At 41.7% G+C, this 19,326-nt stretch overlaps 1 protein-coding gene across 3 annotated transcripts; it reads right to left on the bottom strand.

Annotated features, from left to right (window-relative positions):
• Positions 1-36: 36 nt before the first annotated feature.
• On the bottom strand, positions 37-17,407 carry Arms (Ankyrin repeat-rich membrane spanning). 3 transcript variants are annotated; one of them, XM_078179509.1, is made up of 21 exons: positions 13,748-17,406; positions 9,633-9,764; positions 9,421-9,519; positions 9,253-9,351; positions 8,901-9,098; positions 8,505-8,603; positions 8,099-8,395; positions 7,283-7,658; positions 7,011-7,175; positions 6,744-6,951; positions 6,247-6,669; positions 5,950-6,172; positions 5,687-5,866; positions 5,099-5,558; positions 4,728-4,893; positions 4,188-4,656; positions 3,939-4,112; positions 3,724-3,871; positions 3,513-3,634; positions 3,168-3,282; positions 37-1,922 (listed from the first exon to the last, which is right to left on the bottom strand). In XM_078179509.1, exons 1-21 carry the CDS (start codon positions 16,367-16,369, stop codon positions 1,159-1,161), a joined length of 7,539 nt encoding a protein of 2,512 aa, XP_078035635.1. In that variant the 5' UTR covers positions 16,370-17,406; the 3' UTR covers positions 37-1,158. The 3 variants fall into 3 exon arrangements, 2 of the variants coding, with proteins under 2 accessions (XP_078035635.1, XP_078035636.1); XR_013493960.1 differs by lacking the exon at positions 37-1,922 and adding an exon at positions 2,170-2,643 and having other exon boundaries at positions 2,730-3,282; XM_078179510.1 differs by lacking the exon at positions 3,168-3,282 and having other exon boundaries at positions 1,745-1,922; positions 13,748-17,407.
• Between the last annotated feature and the right edge of the window lie 1,919 nt (positions 17,408-19,326).

Below are 19,326 nucleotides of genomic sequence, written 5' to 3'. Positions count from 1 at the left end.
TTTCAATAGAACTCTGTTATTAATTACGAAACGAAGTGTTAAAATATTTCAAGATTTATTGATCTGTGTCAAGTTACACTGTCAACCGCATTTACAAATTGTCCAATTTCGCGATCTGCAAGTCTTACTAATAAATAAAAAAATATTCTCAGCCCTTCATCAGTCTCTTCGGAGATGGATGAAACGTTTTAGTGGACTACAAATTTCAAGTAATACAAAGTTTTAATGAAGTACTAATGATTGTTCTTGGACATTAGGTTACAAAATCGGTCGATAATAAATGAAAAGTAAATTCATGGTTGCTTAAGTACATCAAAGCTACTTAAAGTTAATGTCATTGCACTTTCTTAATATTTTCATGTGCTGCTATTGCCAAACAGATAGCGAAATTATAGTTATTACTTCTCACACGAATTTGCAAATTACATAAGAAGCATGCAAAATTGCAGGATACTTTAACAGGCCTAACAATTCCAAGGTCACTTTGAAACATTAACACTGACCTCTAGAGGCAGTACTCGTTTCTCTATACCTACATACACAAAAGTAAGGCCTGGCATATTAATAAAACCAACTTAGCAACCCAACATACTGACTTATTTCCACCTATTACATCACACTGTCTTTCATCTGCGATTTATAACTTCAACAAAATTTCGTCCACCATTGCTTCTCCTCAAAAGAGGACTGACAAACGCGCATCGTTAAATGCGTTGAACAATGATCAAGGAATGTCAAGACTCTAAAATAAATCGAAAGTCACAATCATGCTCTCTTCCCTCACGTCATCTAAACTAATTGTTACTTATCTTATAATACATGAACACGTCCAAACCATTCTCACCATAAAAAAAGAGGCTGATTTGATCCCCTAATCACTATTTACAACGCCCATTAAAATCATTATCATTATCTTACTACTGAAAAGTTATCACAAACCCCGAATACTTCTGTTTTACTTACAGCTACCGCATATCGTACATATTGTACATAACACTGTTCAACATGTGATTTCTAACTACGAGTTCGGCACTACTGATGGATCTTCCTCGGCAACGCCCCGTCGTTGTTAGAGATCCCAAAAAGTGTTAAAAATTGTACAATGTTCCGCATGTCGCGCAAAATGTTTTGCTAACGGTGTAGCAATGAAAGAAGATATCAGACAGGTGTCTCAGGGTTGTCCCATTCCTCAGCATCTTGCCGAGATAGGAACCGCACGTGCGAAGATTCACGCACCATTAAGCTCACTGTATCAGAATAATCAATGTCTACAACAGACCGTTCTCCGTCACGAGGTAGACTCTTATTGGAAGATATCGAGCTACTGTTTTCCTCGCTGTAATCATGTTTGAACACGCTGTCTGATTGTGAGTGTGTCGGGGTAGACAATTCAGAAACCAACGGTGTAGACTCGTCTTCACTCTCTCCTGGGGCTGGCGAAGTAGGCAGGGTCCCCATGAGACGGTCTTTCAACTTACTCAGCTTTTCCAAGCTGGAATTCGGAACTGGTACTGAAAGAACTACTTCCTCGTTCAATGTGGACGTCGAGCGTCGTTTCTTCATGGGAGTAGGGAGTGTCGGTTTCAAAGGTATGTTGTTTGCCACGTAATTCTCGTCCGTGGACTTGGATCTGAAGGCTGGTCTTGGAGATGGAGGAGGAGAGACGAATAAAGAGGATGGCTTGCTGCTGGTAGCATTTCCACCATCTTTTCTAAAGTCCCTCCGTCCGAATGAACAAGTCGATCTCGTACTGCGTTGGGAGGCGATGCTGCGTTGCGAATTCGTACGTTGAAGGTGAACCGTTGACTCCAGGGAGCTATCGTCGGATGTTTCGGGCTCGTCGTTAACAGGTACCCAATGAAGAATAGGATTGGATTGTAGGATCACGTAATCCGTGTCCTGGGCCGCAGCCGAGGTGGACCCTAAAACAGAGGCGATATGTGTTTTTATCTGTTTAAGGTCGAATTTCGTTGATCACGTGGTACAATATGCTAATATTTGAGGATTAAACAATAAGAAACGTGATAACGTTGATTGCGCGAGATTTTGCGAATGAAATATGACCGATCATCATTGTCTACACTGACCTGTACCAGTGTAGTACATATATAAAATGAAATCATGCTCGGTAAGCTTATAGATCTAGACTGTGAGAAAGATAATGTCGCCTTGAATTTCCAACAAAGTTTTATTGCCATTCGCATTGTATAATATAATGGTCGGACAGTCTACAGTAAATCGTACACACAGTACAAAAGAATACATCGACAAAAATGAAAATATACCTAGATCTCTTGTTTGTTTTTCATTTCATTGCTTTGGTATATAAAACTCCTTCGCGAGGAAGCCTTATCTTTCTAAGAATACAAGATCTATCAGCGTGACGTCCGGAAAAGGAAACGTACCTCGGCTACACCCGACAATAGTAACAATTATCACAGTCTGGTTTTACAAATGTTGTTACAGAGTAACGGGTTTCGGAAGCTACAACGTGTACAACAGCGTTTTTTGGAGTATCATACAGCGACAACGGAAGTAATATGCACTAACATTAGACTTAATACGGTTGAAACGTTGAGCACGTTCCGCAAGCATTGCCACAACAGTAGTACTAAACTAGCGCACGTTGCTTTTATTTCACACCTAAGGTAACGCATACATTCAAATCAGTATCGTCGAAGGATGTATTTTGTTTTGGTTTTATTTAACATGTGGCATTCACGTTATACCTATCCTTCATCTATTTACAAGGATCCAGTCTCGCACGACGCATTGGCACATTTTGGAATAGCTACATTTTCTATATGGCATCCTCAACATGTGAATACTTCTCTCAAGAGTTTGTACTTATGTACAAAAAAACATTTTTATTTGTTTTTGTTCAGGTAAACCTAACACATTGGTAATACTGTTTAAGCATTCAATTAACAGATGAATTGACGAAACTTCCCTGGTGAATTGCACCTGCTTTTTAACAGTGGAATACACCATCTTCGAGTGCTATGATGATGCCTTAATGATGATATGTTATCGAATTATAGCTGCCCTCGATTTGAATCGTTAAAGGTTTGTACTGTACTCGTATACGATGTCACAGTTTTGATCTTGCTGCGGTGGTTCTTGAACTATAACCAGAGGCAGTGAAAGTACTACAGAAGGAGGCTCACCTGGGAGTGAGTCTGTTGGTACCACTGCAGGAGATGGTACATCTAGAACATCCTCGCAAGCTTCTTCGTTTAACGTTTGAAGGGCTCCGCAAATCATTTGCTCTTCCAAAGTTACCTGAAAGAGAAATTTCTCATTAAAATTGCTGTATTCAATGCATACCGAGTTATTAGTTTAGATAATATTTTATATTCCTTTCACTATGAAGCCATTAACCATATATTTTGCTTACCTGATACTAAAACGGAGCACGATTGTAGCGTAAATCACACTTCATGTTAATAAATTATTTATAAAACATAAAATTATGCGACATCGTTCCTGTTCAATGTTTTAAAATAGCTTACTTGTTTCTCCATGATGGATTGTTTGGTCTGGTCTCGCCTCGGTGGACCATCGGTTCTTGAGTTGCCTTTTTCTTTCTCGTTGTGTGTTGGCACACGTATCGATGTGCTTTGTAAATTGTGATCTAAAATGATAAAATGAAATAATAAAAAATAATTTATAACTTTATGCACGCCAGAATTTCAGTCAGAAATAAAATTTATTTTTTCCTACCTTTTCGTTGAATTTGTTCTGATCCTACAGTGAATCGTACACTGCGAGGACCTTCTTCGTATGTGCTGAACGATGACAACTCTACTTCCCTAAGTGATACGATCACCATGCGAAACAGTTCCCAATCACCAAAAGCCATTTTAAGTACCTAAAAGTAAAATAAAAGTTTAGTAAGATTTTAGTAATCATAAAATTTTTAAATGAGCAAAACTCGCCTTTTTCAATTCTTGTAAGTCGCAGTGCAGCAAAACCCTGCCATTAATGTTATTATCCTTAATAACATTTTTGTACTGTGATGTCTGATTTGGATTCAGACTCTCTATTCTGTCGATAAGGTCGCAAATGCCATTTACAGTTAGACTCGACAGCCTAATCTCCAAAATTTCGGACTGTAAAAGAAGAACAAATTTGTTATTTTTATTCCTAAGTAAGAGTAATTACTGAACATTGGATGTATATTTTACCGGTAGAGTCGTAATCGCAGAAAGTGGTTTAATTGCAGGTTCCATATGAGGCATTTGCATCCACGGTGGTAGTGTCTGCCAGTCATACGATGGCTGCATGCACCAGGACGTTGTCGATGGAACCGGTCCAGGTCCTTGTAGACTTGGTGTCCTAGTTAATTTCATGTTTCGATTTGCTATCCCAGTTCTACTCGTGTTCCATGGTTCTTGACCACCACCATGCATGGTCCAAGGAGTATACTGTTTATATGGTCCAAGTCCTGCTTCCTCTTCGATGCTTTGTTGCTCCTCCTTGATCTTTTTCTTAATGTAGGGGTCGAGATTAATCGTGAATGGCAAGAATATCTTCATGTCGCTGACTAATAAACTAGATCGATGGAAAGTTAGAAAAATGTCTAACTTCCGCTCATCTCTATCCATCTCTAAAAGAGGCTGGACTTCTTTAAGTACGGGTATCTGCGGCCGTATCCTAGTCATTTTAATTAGAATAAGTAACAGCTGAAACATTTGCAATGCATCATGATTGCAAGAGAAACTTACTTATCGTAAAGACTCTTCAACGACATGCCGTCGTCCAAGTTGTCCTCATACATGTCGTAATGCAGGATCAACCAAGACGTTCTGAACGGCCATTGCTCTGTAATATTGATCCAACTGGCTAAGTGGTACCAGTTAAAATCGATTTGGAATGCTTTCAACAATCTCCCTAATATAAATAAAGAATTCAGTCAATACAGATAAGATGTATTCTATAAATACTTGGTATTCATTCCATGCTGATGACAAACTGAACAAATTGGACCTTTCAGAACTTGATCTATAATATATATTTTAAGCAACAAAGTTCGTATTCCTTCAAGGTTCAAGTTTTTCGGTTTCATCAGTACCAAGCTTGTTCAGCTTAGTATTACCAGTGACATAAACGACGTTCATTAATCTTCTCATGCTACGCGGATTCACGTCGCTGAAGTAATCATCAGTGAGAAGCATCTTATTGAGATCCTGTGCACCACCTAATCGGTTCAAATTGCTGCCAATACTGCTTGCGATCGATTCACTTAATCGTAATTTCCTGCTGCCTTTTCTGCTTTGTGGTTTTAGCTTCTCATTGCTGTTCATTATGCCAGACTCCGTACTGAGTCTTCTATTTGACATAGAATGATGCATTGTATTAGTGGTGGTATAATTAACGCTCTCCTCGGCTTCGGTCCACGTGGTTTTTCTACTATGCTGGGCAGTTTGTTGAGCAATTTTCACCTTCCTTAAACCGCTATTTTGCAGATAAAATGGAAGATGCACCATGTTGCGTAGGTAGTCGTGACCCCCAATATTCGATTCCGTAAATAATCTTCTACTATTGACTTCCACTGCCTGTTGAGAGTAATTGTTCGTTTAAAAATGATCTCTCATTATAATTACTTATTAACCCTCCCACGTTCCTCGAATCGACTATTTCGGAGAAATGTGAGAACGTTAAGAGAAGCTGGAAAATACAATACCTTAGCAATAATATGGGGATCGATAGCTAATATAACGACAAACGGGTAACCATTATCACTGAACAGTGCCTGTATAGCATCCAAAACTAACAATACCTTATCCTGTTCGCAACTGTCCAAGCCATCCACGATTATTACTAATCTACTCTGCTGAGCCATGAAACTATCTAGACATTTCACCTATTTTTATCCCAAAATTTTATTATTCAATGTACACAAAATATGTTAAATAAAATTCTGATTATAGTAATAGTTCCACGCACCATTTCTGTCATTAAATTAACTTCGCTTCTCAAAGTTTGTATGAAGCCTTCACTTTTCAAGGTCTCCAACTTGGATATGCTACGTTGGAGATGCCGTCTTTGGGAGAAAACTAATGCTTGCAATGTTCGATTCCATGTGTACAAGTTCGCTATTACACTGACAGCTAGTATTAAGGCAACTGTTACCATGATAATGTGTGCCGTGACCTTTTCTATCGTTATCCTGCAAGTGATAATCGTGATTGAGTTCTTTTTCATAATATATAGAGGTGTAGAAACGTTAAATTCTGTACTCACTTATCGGTAGAGAGGTCAATGAGGTAGACGGTGAGCACAGAGATACCAACAAGTAGACTGCAAAAGCAGAACTCGAATATAACAATGTAAGGTAGACAACAAAGATGTCTCCATTTCCAGGTGGTGGTTGACTTATCAGGTTTTGGTCTGAACGCTCTGTAGAGTCGCGTGGACAGGGAACCAAAATCATTCTCAATCGAATCGTACAGAGATCCCACCATTTGTACCACAGCATTTTCTCCAGCAGCTGATGTGCCTACTCGAGTCTGATCGGTGAAATAAAATTTGATTGGCTGTGCATTAACACCATCGTTAACTTGACCACCAGGGGGATGGCAGAAGATCACTTGCAATAATAATTTTAACGAGTTCAACTTCGTGGTGAGAGCTACCGTAAAATTATATGGCCAGTACCAATCGTATCTAGAAAATTAGCAATGTTATGAAATACAAAAAATTGGACAGTATAGAGAGAATTCTTTACGATTGTCTCTCACCTCTTGTTAGCATACCAAATAAGTATCAAAAACGCATAAGTAATCACGATAAGACTTAGACCACAGGCAAGACCGGCTATCCACGATTGTAGGGCAAGTCCTATAGTGACGCCCACTAATAAAGACATGTGAGTCACCACCACGAAAAGCAAGAAAGAAAACTGAAATACGGGATCTATCCATTGGCGAGCGAAATTCTTCATTTCCTCTGAAAAAAAGATTACCATTATAGCTTAAGCAACATTAAATAAGATTTGCAGTTAGTACCTCTCAACTTGTTCAATAAAAACGATTTCCCAGAACCCCATTTTGCATAAAGGCCAACAGTTATGGGAGTTGAAAGAGATGGTTCACTAAGAATGTCTGCCAACGCACTGCTATACAGATCATAGCCAAGCATATTTTCATTATCCTCGTTAGTATTCAAACGTCCTAGAAGAGTGGGCACCGGTTGGAATACAAAATTGGAAGACAAATTAGAAAACAAGTAGAGATACATGAATTGGAAGGCATAAGTTGGAAATGAACCAGAAACTCACGTGCACCAAATATTTGCCCGAGGATCGTCTTGGGGTGATTAATGTCAATGTTGTACGGCGTCTCCCCTTGTCTATTCGGGCGGTACAGTAGCTGACTGTTTTTCGGATTTCTCAGTAATATCTCGACGATAGCTTTTGATCTTGCTCGCATGGCTATATGAAGCACCGTGTCGCCTTTTTTATCGGTAGCTGAGACCTTGGCTTTCTTGTCCAGCAGTAATTGCACGATTTCAGCGTTCCGCGATCTAACTGCCCGCAGTAATGGCGTGTCGCCGTCTTTCGTCGCGATCTCCAAGTCTGGGTTAGCGTTTAGTAACAATTTTAATATCGGTATATTGCCTTTTTCTACTGCTATGTAAGTGGCGGTTTTCTTATCCTAGAATGATGTCAATAAAATTTGCACGGTTAGCTAGATTCTTTATTCGTCGTCTATGCGACATAATTAGCGCATAATCCAAGCTTCAAATTAACGCAAAAAAATAGGGAACTACAAGAGAGACTCTCAAAAGCAGACTGACCGGAGATACAGGGTGATTCTAAGCGGGCTGCAGAAGATTTACAAAAATATCTCTACGCTCGAAAAAACGAACAAAATGGATCTAACAAGTTCTTGGTAAGTCAAAATCGATCCGCTGCGTGATAGTGAAGAAGAATCACCGTGTACAATATCTCGTCCAAAACAGGGACAACGTTAGGATCTAATATCCTATTTTTAGGATCCAATTTCGTCGCTATTTAAAAGCCAATTGGTCAAGGTATTAATCGGATATATCCTGTCTTCTGTCTGGGATGATAGATTGACAGCAATTTGGTCACCTTTCCAGCGATGTCCACGTCTGCGTATTTCTTTAAAAGAGATTCAACCACTCCTCTGTGACCGCCCTTCACAGCGTGAATCAAGTTTGTGTCTCCGGCTCTGTCCTGGATATTAACATAGGCACCAGCGTTTAGAAGCGCATTTGCTATTTCATGGTGACCTTCCCGGCAAGCTATTGCTAGAGCAGTGCAACCGTCCTTGTCCAAGGCGTTCACGTTTGGCTTGTGCTCCAAAAGAAGTAACACCACGTCCACGTGATTGCCAAGGGTTGCAACCAGAAGAGCAGTCCATGAGTACTGCAAAGAAAATTGAATTACTAAACTCAAATTCAAGTCCAAAACCAGAACACTCTAAATATTTCAAGCTACAAGGTTAACAACCTAATAAATCAGTAGTGAGTCTCACCATGCCAGCAGTGTCGACGTTAGCACCAGATTTCAACAGAGTATCTACTATTTCTACATTTCCTTTACGTGACGCCCACACCAACGCTGTAGTACCATACTGCAAATGAAAAATGTTGTTTAGAGAACACTTGTTGCGTTCAGTGATGTATATTTATATATATATTGTACAATAAAATACCATAGGTCATCAGTGAGCCATACAGTAAGAATCATGTTGATCAAGCACATAGTTAGTCTAGATGTATATATTTCAGGATTACATTTAAATACCATGGGTCATCCGTGACTCACGCCTTAAGGTACTCATTTAGAAATGCATTATTCTGTATCGAGTGCATCTTAGTGTACTCTCTCATGAACGGTGTATAGTTATAGGTGAGCAACGGTGGTTTACCTTATCGCCAACATTAACTTTAGCACCATGAGCGATGAGATCTTTAACAATATCAGGGTAACCTCTGCCCGCGGCCCATAACAAGGATGATATATGAAAATTTCCATGTGCATTGACGTCAGCTCCACGGGCTAGCAGCATCGTCACCGTCGGTGACCTACCCTTGTAAGTCGCCCACATGAGCGCTGTCCACCCTCCCTAAAAATAGAATATTTCTTGGTGTGTATTTCCGATGTACCCATGTGATTTCCGACTGCTTGGTAAATACTACTTTCTTGAATTGAAAAGGCAAACGCAGGAAATAAGACATTCTTCAAGATTAAAGGACAGAGTGAATTAAAGAGTAGCCTACCATGTCTCTGTGCTCCAAATCGGCTCCATGCTCGAGTAACTCAAGGCAGACATCGGTGTGACCCTCCTTAGCGGCGCAAAGCAACGCCGTCCAATTATCCTGAAAATCAATTTCGTTGTACAATGGGTAGTCAGACAGCCTTCAGACCAGATCCAACATGATACTGACCCCATCTTCGGCGTTAACATCTGCACCATGATTGACGAGTTCCCGCACAAAGTGTATCTTCCCCTTACTCGCTGCAAGGATGAGAGCTGTGCTGCCATTCTGTTGAAAAAAACCACGATTGAGGTCAATTGACAATTTTTTATAGCTTAAATAATAATTTTAAAAAATCTGATTTGGTGTCACGATGAACTTTCTAACAACAACTTTGGTACCTCATCTCGATCGTCGACCTGCACCCGTTTGTTCTCGAGGAAGTTCTGTAGTCCCGCGAGATTATCATCCGTGATATAGCTGGCGAGAGATCGGTAACAGAGCGATACCATCGAGTCAGTCCGGTGCAAGGTCTGTGAAAAAAAGAAGATAGACAGTCAAACTCGTCGAACATGGATCTCGCACTGTGAATCGGGATCCTATCCGATCAAAAAAACTGCGAAAGCAAATTAATCGCCGAGCTGGTAGATGCGTAGCTTGCGGAAACCAGGAGGCTCGGCTGTCCGTGGCATTATCTTTAAGCATAGTTTGCGAGCGCGCGATAAGAATATCCTTTCGTTCTAAATCCAAGACGAGTAATTTTCTCTGGGAATTGCTTGCCGACTGGAAACGGTTTCGAATAACTAATTAACAAACCCGGTCGTTCGGAGTTCTTCTGGCTCTCAATTGGAACTCGAACGGTGAAGGGACACAATTGAAAGCGAGTTTCAATTCCCATCTAATAATGGGAACAATAACGTTGAATTGCAATTTATTAAGAACGGAGAGAACAGTTTTATTTGAAAGGTTGTGGCAAATTGCTTCTCAACCCCGTCTGACATTTTAATCTACGGGGTGTTCTGCAACTTGCAATCCAGCCATATTGCAGATGCTTGTGCAAAAAAATTAGATATAATCAGAAGAACGAATTTTTGCGAGAGGTCTTTGAAGATTTTCTAAGTGCACGTGCCTTCAATCAACAGGTGTGCGTATGTTTAACATTCAAGCGGAATTTCGACCACAACGGAAGATTTCTTAATTAGATATTTTTTATTGGTTTCCTAGTAAAATATCGTTGTTCTTGGCTCGAGTTGCAGATTTTGGGACATTCTGTACATAAAAGGGATTCTCGTAATTGTCCACTGAACGTTTTAATCTCCGCATTGCCTCTGTAAATATAGCCAACTCCGTGCCGGGAAGGACGTCCAGATTTAATGGAGTAGAATAGAATGTAGGGCGACGATAAGGTACTAATCAGAGTCGAGGAAGCGTTGAATGAAAGGTAGACGTCGACTGTAGGGTATCGAAGTACACCACCGACGCAGCTTGGACAGTTCTGTACCGTCGAACCTTTAACATTCACGTCACGAAACTTCGATCGTTTCGCGAACAGCTTTCCGCATAAATTGAAACTGTGATATTTGTACTCGTAAATGTTGTACGAGAAGAATAATAAATCCGAGCAACTCGAACAGCACGAGAGCGAATGGTGGCGAAACTTGCGCATAACGCCACCATAATTTGCACCTTATGGCACTTAAACGCGGATCGCTTTCCACGTAACGATAATGTCAATGGTGAAGAAAATGCAGAAATGCAGAAATTGTTTAACGTTGCTGAACACGAAGCTTCTGCTCTTTAGCGACACGACAATCCAATCGCAAACAGTTGTTAATCATTTCATTAGTGCATCGCAAAAGTGCATTCATTTCCTGCTACCGGCGCAACTTTTCCAACTTGATAACTCCGTTCCCAGTTTCCTGCATTCCCATTCAACGGGATGCAACATTTCCAGTTCACACCACGATTCAGTCCGTGAAAAGTAAGCCATCAAAAGTCGACGTATAAAATCGATGTCGCTTTCATGCATAAGCAAGATATGTTATTCACGAGGCACTCGCATACCCGGTATCAGAATTAGGCGAACCGTTTCTACTTACTGTCCAAGGAGAAATGACCAAGACGTACGTCTTGCTCCATGAATATTTAAAGACGTCTGGTAAAGATGCGTTACCGAACACGAAGACGCGCGGAACATTACATGCGGTCTACAACAGACTCCGATCAGCTTGTGCGGAGCATGTTATAGTCGTCTCGATAGCGACGTTGACTCTTGGCTATCAAACGCGGATTGGTGGGCTCCGGTGTCAATGGAGCCACGCGAAATCGGCAGTCTAGCCTTTAAATCACATTTCCGACAAATTCTCAGACTGTTGGCGTTCGTTATCGCGATATCATCGTCGGACAATCAAACGATAGGATTTCTGTCTCTATCGCTCACGATAGAATTTCTGCTTCTCGCAGCCTAAAGCCTGCTTACGTCCGCAATATAGCCTTAATCCTGCGACAAGCAGATTAACGATAATGAAATGTTTAAGCTGCTCAAAGTAAAATTAACTTTCGAAAATAATTTTTAGAATCGTCATCGTTCATTTTTAACGTCAGGCTTATCTATCCAGGAGTTTATCGCGAGTATTTTCAGGATCAATGCGATAATCTGTGAATAATCGTTTTATGGCAGCGACTAGCTTCAGTTTTATCCGCAGCGAGCACGTGCGTGCTGACTTACGAAAAAACAAGACAAATTATCGATTTTAAAATGTAACGTTATTTGATTAACACTTCCTGCAAATTTAGAAAACAATTTTGAATTTGATTAAGTTATTTTGGCAACGCAGGAAGTATTGGATCTCTTAGAATTCTCCTATCCTTTCAATCTTTGAATACTTTGGTTTTCGACTGAAGCAAATTGCTTCCTGTGAGAGGATGCTAAAGGAAAATCGCGTCACTCGGTTCACGGTGAATAGATCGGAAAGGATTGAATCAATAGAGATCTCACGATCGAACAAAGTAGTTGATCATTGAAAGCCACGTCCGAATCACTATGCCGATGATTAATGATTATTGTCCGTGACATTGTGCCCACGATTCGCGGAACGCGACTGCTGTATAAATTAAATGACTCCGTGGCACGGTCACTGCAAGGATTTACTAGTGTTTACTCATTAATCTCAGCTCATCTGCAATGAAACCGCTGTCATAGATTTTTGTGTAAATAGTTTGCGCTATGTCTGATTTAGTTGACAACGACCGCCGGCCAAAAATGTGTTCATAAAATCCTTCGAGGTTCGACTTCACGCGCGAATTGATCAGAAATATCTTTATTGAACTTGCGATAACGTCGATCACGATAATGCTTACAGTCTAGCATTAGTCATCGACAGAAAACTGTGCGGTTTGCGACCGTCATGTTTCCGCGACTGTGAGCCCAAGTATGGGAATGGACGTACGCTGGTTGCAAGCTAATGACAAATTAAATATTTTGCATTTTTATATGGGTCATACTTGACTTAGATTGATCCCCTTGTAAGACTTTCTGATTTATAATTCGAATGTATAAAAAAAACACCCTAATTAGAGAAGTTGTCCGGCATACCGTCACTTTTATTTTACGATAATTAAAATAATGACACATAGAATTATAAAGAACAAGATTTATATATAATATTTGATATTGTATTAAAAGAATACAATAATATGGTAAAGAGATCGAATTTTAAATAGTTAGTTCACGTTTTATTAATATTTTTAGCGAATACGTTTGAAAACACCTTTTAGAAGTTTTCGTTCACCCGGTCGAAAGACAATATTTAAAAGAGCGATTTATGATTTATTCTATCTTTAACCACTGATAAAACTGATTTCGTAAAAATAAACATGCGCGAAAAATCGATAAAAATGGCGTTAATCCCTTTAAAAGCAAAGGCATTCAAAAATCGTGGCGAAATCTTCACAAAACTTTGTTTGTTACCTTCAAAAGCATCACGACTTTTCTGCAAAAAAACAATGGTATTAAATCAAAAAGATTATTCGTTTACGTAAGTACGTATCAAAATCTCATATCAAAATCAAACGAGTAAAGAAAAGCTCAGTGATTAATAACACGGCGTTTCTATTCCATCGATTCTCGAAAAATAAGCACTCCAAATGCAAAATTCTAAGCGCAAGGATCAATAAACCGTAAACGTCTAACGCATTCACAGCGATCCTCGAACCGAACAATTCGCATAAACTTTTACGAGCACGATAAACACGCGTATCTGCAAAATCACCGACGGCAAATCCCAAATCGGCATAAACGCCAGCACTCCGGATTAGCGACACAGCGTCCATAAATGGGCTCACCGATCCATCATCGATCCTCCACTCGGCGATAACACGACGATGTTAAGAAATCGTTAGAAAACACATCGAAATAAACAAACTCGTCAACAAACTCAACAACAACAATCAACAATAGTATGAACCAGCCGTTAATGAGAAGCCAGTTCTGGTCGACATCCACGCGGCGACTAACCGTCTGCGAGTGTCTGCGAATGCCGAAGTTGAACTTGCGCCCGGACTCGCCATCAGCCTGTGCGGTGAACGTAATCGTAGGCACGTGGAAATAGGGGAAAACGTGGTGGTGATGATGATGATGATGATGATGCTGGTGGGACTCTGGATCGTCTTGTTCCTGCCAAGTGGTGGCCGGCTGGTGCTCCGGTATATGAAGCCGCAGGAACGGCAGTTTTAACCTGAGTCCGCTTCTACCAGAAGCCTCGGATGTTGCTGGTACTGGCAGCGAACCATTGTCCTCGGCGCTTGGTAGCAAACAGTTCGGGATACCTGGAAAGGCGCCTACCAAGCTGGGAACGAGGCTCGAGCAGATCGCAGCACTTGCTATGCTCGATCGCCTAATCGGGTTCACGCTGGTTCCAGATAAAGCATCCGCGTGGGTGGGAGTCTTCGGTGAATCCTGATCGTACCCCACCATCGGCATTGTCAGTCTTCTTTTCGACGGTGCCTGGGCACCTGCAGTCGTTTCGGTTTCGTCTTTTTGGTTCTGAGTCTTTGTTGTTGCGGAATTCTTTGTAGCAGAATCGTTCGTTGCAGAATTGTTTGCAGCAGTTTCCGCTTTAAGCCACCTTCTGAGCAGCAAGGGGCTAACTCGAATCGTTGTGCTGTCTTTTTTGGACCCAACCATCGGCATGGTTAATCTCCTTTTCAGTAGATTAGCTTCTTCCGTGTCTTCATTTTTTGGTGATGGGTTGGCTGCAGCTTCAGCCTTTTTCAGGCTTCTTCTAATCCACAGGGGGCTAGGTTCGACAGTTGCACTGTGCTTGCCGAAACTTATTGCTGGCAACGTCAATCTCCTTTTCAGATACACTTCGTCCACCTCTTCCGGGTCTTGGATTTTCAAAGAAGAGTTATCTAGACTGGACCTGGCTGCTGCTTCAGCTTTGAGACACCTTCTGATCAATAAAGGACTGGCTTGGATGGATGGACTCTTCTGGGAGGCTAACAAGATCGATTTTTCCAAGGCGCTGATCACTGCAGGGCTGGACACCTGACCTGAGGAAGCTGACGGTGTGTAAGCTCTTTTCTCAACTTCGTTTATGTTTGTCAAAATGTAAGGGACATTTTTAGGGCTCCCTTCGCTGCTGGCTACTAATTCTTCTGGTAATCCTGGAGGCTTCGATTTGAAGGACATTGCCGAAGAGACGCTTCCCTGTGATTCCCTTCGTTCCAATAGACTACAAGATTTTTGCTGATGGTCTACCGAAACTCTTCTGAGAGGAGCTTCGGGGCTGATTGGGTAGTCGAACGATCTCGAGGATTCCGAAGACTTGTCTTTGAAGGATCTAGCTGAAGAATTGCTTCGTTGAGATTCTCTTCGTTTTATAGGAGACCAGGGTTTCGATTTTATTTGATCTTCGAACGAAACGCTTCTAGCAACTCCAGCCAAGGGTCCGGGCGATCTTGGAGAGTCCGAGGATTTAAAGGATCTAGTGGAAGCAACGCTTTTTTGAGAGCCTCTCCTCTCCGTCCGATTCCAGGATCTCAGCCGATCACTTAGAGACACCTCTTCAGTGCTATCTTGAGCTTCCAACGAAGAGTATCCAGCTTCAGGAACGCGTTTCTCCATTGTACTAGAGGATTCCAAGCTCGGGTGATCTTTTAATGGACTATATCTACCATCGCCACTGCCAACCACTTGTTCAAACATTCTCGACCCTGGAGACTCCTGTTCCCAAGGACTCTGCGATACTTTCTGCTCCCTCGTCTCGGTCCGGAACGTTTCTTTCGCCTCGCCCTTGATTGGAACTTCGCCAACATCATCTCCAGCTACCTGTTCAGACCCTGACAATGGCTCCGCTTTGACAGAAGTCTGCCTCTTCCTCGATTCATTCGCGTCGATCAGGCTCGATCCAGGTGCCTCGCTGAACTCAGAGATCTGCTCCTGATCTCTGAGCATAATTGCGGTACAGTCGGGGAGCCTGGCAGAATGATGCGGGACCGAGCTTGGTCCGCGAATAAGACTCTTTTGCGAATCAACATTTTGGTACAAGGTTGCGGCGACCGTGGATTTCCCCGAGGAAGAAAGATCGACCGCGTGGAACCCGGCCAAATTCCGGTTCAAGATCGTCATCGACGCTGCAGAGTCCCCGATTCCAGCATCCGAGACTCGATCAGTCGTCGAGCCTTTGGCAGCTAAAGGTTCACTCTGTTTCTCTTGGCAACTCGGTGTCTCGAGTTTCTTTGGCTCATTTGCATCTGCAAGCTCCGTAATATCCTTGTCTCCTGGGTCCTCGAAACTTCTAGACTCTGCAGATTCTTCAGTCCTTGATCTACCGTCAGATTTATCATCTTGGTCTCCGAGTACCGTCTCAATTTCGAAAATCTGCGGAGGATCGATCCGCGCATGGTCTCCGATCGATTGAACTGCATCAGGATGATCGCGACTCGTAGGATCAACAATTAGAGACGTTCCAGGCTCAGCTTCGATCTTGATCGACACCCTCCTGCCCGTCGATGCTTCAACCGACTCTTCAGCTGGTTGTTTCTTCTTGCTCTCTTCGTCTTCTTCCTCCTCTTCAATGCTGATTCGGAAATGATGCGTCGTGATCTTGATCCGATCGTCTTTAGCCTTCCGCATCGCATTCTTTCTTCGGTCAGATTGCGACCGTGATCCAGAATGATCGTCAATAGCCGCGATCGAGTATGGTGGGAACCTTCGTTACTCGATGATCCAACATGTCGATGGGACACAGTGACGCAATGGTCGAACACTGTTTCTTCGTTCTCGTTCTTCTTCCGACGGAAAAATCGTGGCTCCTAGCTTTGTAAAATCCAGCTTCCTCTTCCGGAAAAAGTGTGTGCAGTTGGAGAGCGAACATCGATATTACAACTGTTGTCTCTTTGCTGCTGTACGTTTTAAGACGAATTGAATTGTTGTCGTGAGTGGGTGTGGTACATTGGTTCCTACTGTTGGCACCATTTGTCACTGAAATGTTTCATTAAGATTTACGACATTATTTGAGATACCGATGACACTGTTTACCGGATCTTCGATGTAACCACTTCCTTCGCTACGAAGACAAGAAATCTTATCCGAGACAATAATTTTTCTATCGGTTGTTAGTCAATCCTGATTCAATATAGTTTAAACTATACTCTGTCATCCTTCGTTATTAAGTCTTATCTAGAAATTTTGCTACCTTTCAGGACATTTTAAAATATTTGGAACATCACATACCTTTCTCTATACTATTCTGAATGATCAGAAATGTTAGTTGAGACAAATTAACCAAAGAGGACAATACAGTCGGAAGCATGCAGGTAAAAGATCTTTTGGAACTTCTTGCTTTATGAAACAACAATCAACGATTGTACGCTCGACGTAAAAATCGTTCTCAGGTGCATCTGAAACATCGCTGCCACTTCGGTCAAAGCCGAAATCCATGCAAGATAAAATTCTCGCCTGTTGTCCAAACAATGCTAAACGAACCCACAAAGTTTCAATTGAATATCTTCGTTGACCTATTTATAAATATTGTGAAAATAATCTTGTCCTAAATATTGAGAGAATAATCTCGTATCTACGATTGTAGGAAGCCATTCAAAATTTGACGACGTTCCGCAATCATTGTACACATTATCACGCGACGATTGGACTATTTGAAGTTCGAGATTGTATACCGGATCCTAAACGAATCCGCGATCTACAGATCAATACCGTGAAAAAGACGGACCCTCGACAAAGTGGTGAGCCTGAGCATTTTCTCCAGGTTTCGTCCGGTCATCGATCCAAATTTCCTTTCTTCCGGTTCGCGGTGGTCCTCTCTCAGCAGATCCAGCAACGTACTGGATCGTGGATCGCAGCCGCGAGATCGATGAGACGCGTGCGAGACCGCGCGAGAAACATTGTCTAGCGACTCGCTCGTGTCACGCTTATATATCCCGTGTTGGGATCTCCAAACTGGCGCGCTGAGTTGCACAGGATCTCGCTGATAAGATCGCGAGCGGCGCGCGCGTGGATCGTAGATCGAACGATCCAAGGAACGCGGGGACGATCTATGACACTCCGCGCCGAGGAACCGACCCAGACGGAGAAGTTAAATATTTGTTCCGGCAGCGGTGCGATTTCGACAAAAACAATTAAAGGAATGAGGTCACAAGAAGGTGACGAAGTCGGGTACGCAGCTTCCGCATACCTAACAAGATCCACGGAACCATAATTGCGTGAAAAATATGAATAGACTTGACAAATCGTGAATTGAGAATTTTTCTACAGTCGTTTCAAGATCGTCTCTGTGATTTTTTTGTGGAAGAAGTAGACGAGATTTTTAAGCGCGACCATTTGCAGTTTGTTTATTAAAGACAAGTTGCGATGTAGCATTTTTCATTCAGAAATTTTGGAAAATAGTAGGGATCGACAGCGATAAAGCCGTCTGTGATTTTTCGACAATCAGAATTAGAAAAATTTTATTTTCAGTAGCAAATAACAAATTACAAATGCGATTAGTATTGTATATATTATCTCTTGCTTGCGAATGAAATGTTACTTTTTGTGCTATACAGAAACTGTTGGAGCCGCGACGACGAACCATAAATTCGCACCTAATTCAGTTCGCGCGTTTACGTTCGCCGATAAGTGCAGCTCAAACTGGTATATACGGAGCCCGCGAAATCGGTCCCGATAAAAATTAGCTGAAAGGATGCGTAGTACGCGGCGGCTATCTAAAAAGCGACGCTCCGGTTAGAAAAATATTTTCTCAGCGAGCGCGGTTCTAAACGCGTGTGTCGTCCTTGCGCTGGTCGCGGCACTTGGGCCAATTAAGTTTCTCCGCTCGCTAATCAATTGTGTGCGAGTGTCATCGTTTACCGACGCCCATAAAAAGGAACAACTGCGCGTAGGAAAACAGGCGGCTGCAATTGCGACTGCCTCTTCCTTATGCTCGCGGTCCATTCGGAGCTTGTGGGCACTCAAATAGAAATAGTTCATTTACAATGAGATCTTTATTAAGAAAGCTGCTACGTTTGTTGCGACATAAACAACAATTTCTTTGAAACGTTAACACGTCGACTGCCAAGTCTATTTTGGAGAAATCTGTCGTAGACGACGAAATTTTAAAAACTAAACAAATCAATAGTAATAAGTAAAAAGTAATAAATAAATCCTTTTTATGACGCCTTTTTGTTAGTAATGAACGTTTAACACACGTGTCGACAGACTATGAGATGTGTCAAGGTTGGCAAGTAGACGTGTTAAAAGTTAACTTATTTTTCCTGCAATAAATCGCGCATAACGGCGCGATTACTCATATTAAAGCTAAATTTAAAATTGTAGAAACGATTTAACAAATTCCTTAGCACACACGCAATTTAAATAACGAGATGTCGAAATAAATTCACTCTTGTAACTCGTATAAAGAAGCACGTGGCAGAGACATCTTTAGCGCTCGGCCGGTCTAATGTTAATAACAGAATTCCAGCGAGATGGAACGATGCAAGACAGTTGCGAGAGGCAACCGGTATGACCCACGCGAGCGCATAAATATTCTCGACGCCGAGGTATGTTTTCAGTCACAGGAAATCACCGAGAGCAACACG

Source organism: Augochlora pura, chromosome 4, assembly GCF_028453695.1.
Source record: "Augochlora pura isolate Apur16 chromosome 4, APUR_v2.2.1, whole genome shotgun sequence".
Lineage (NCBI taxonomy): Eukaryota > Metazoa > Arthropoda > Insecta > Hymenoptera > Halictidae > Augochlora > Augochlora pura.
This window is presented reverse-complemented; position numbering and strand designations above follow the sequence as displayed.

Coding starts and splice junctions, on each gene's coding strand:
- Arms (XM_078179509.1), bottom strand. CDS start 16,369: ATGCGGAAGGCTAAAGACGATCGGATCAAGATCACGACGCATCATTTC. Junction 9,765..13,747: donor TTCGCAGACACTCGCAGACG/GTTAGTCGCCGC, acceptor TTTTTTTCACAG/ACCTTGCACCGGACTGACTC. Junction 1,923..3,167: donor ACCAACAGACTCACTCCCAG/GTGAGCCTCCTT, acceptor CCTCTGTTTTAG/GGTCCACCTCGGCTGCGGCC.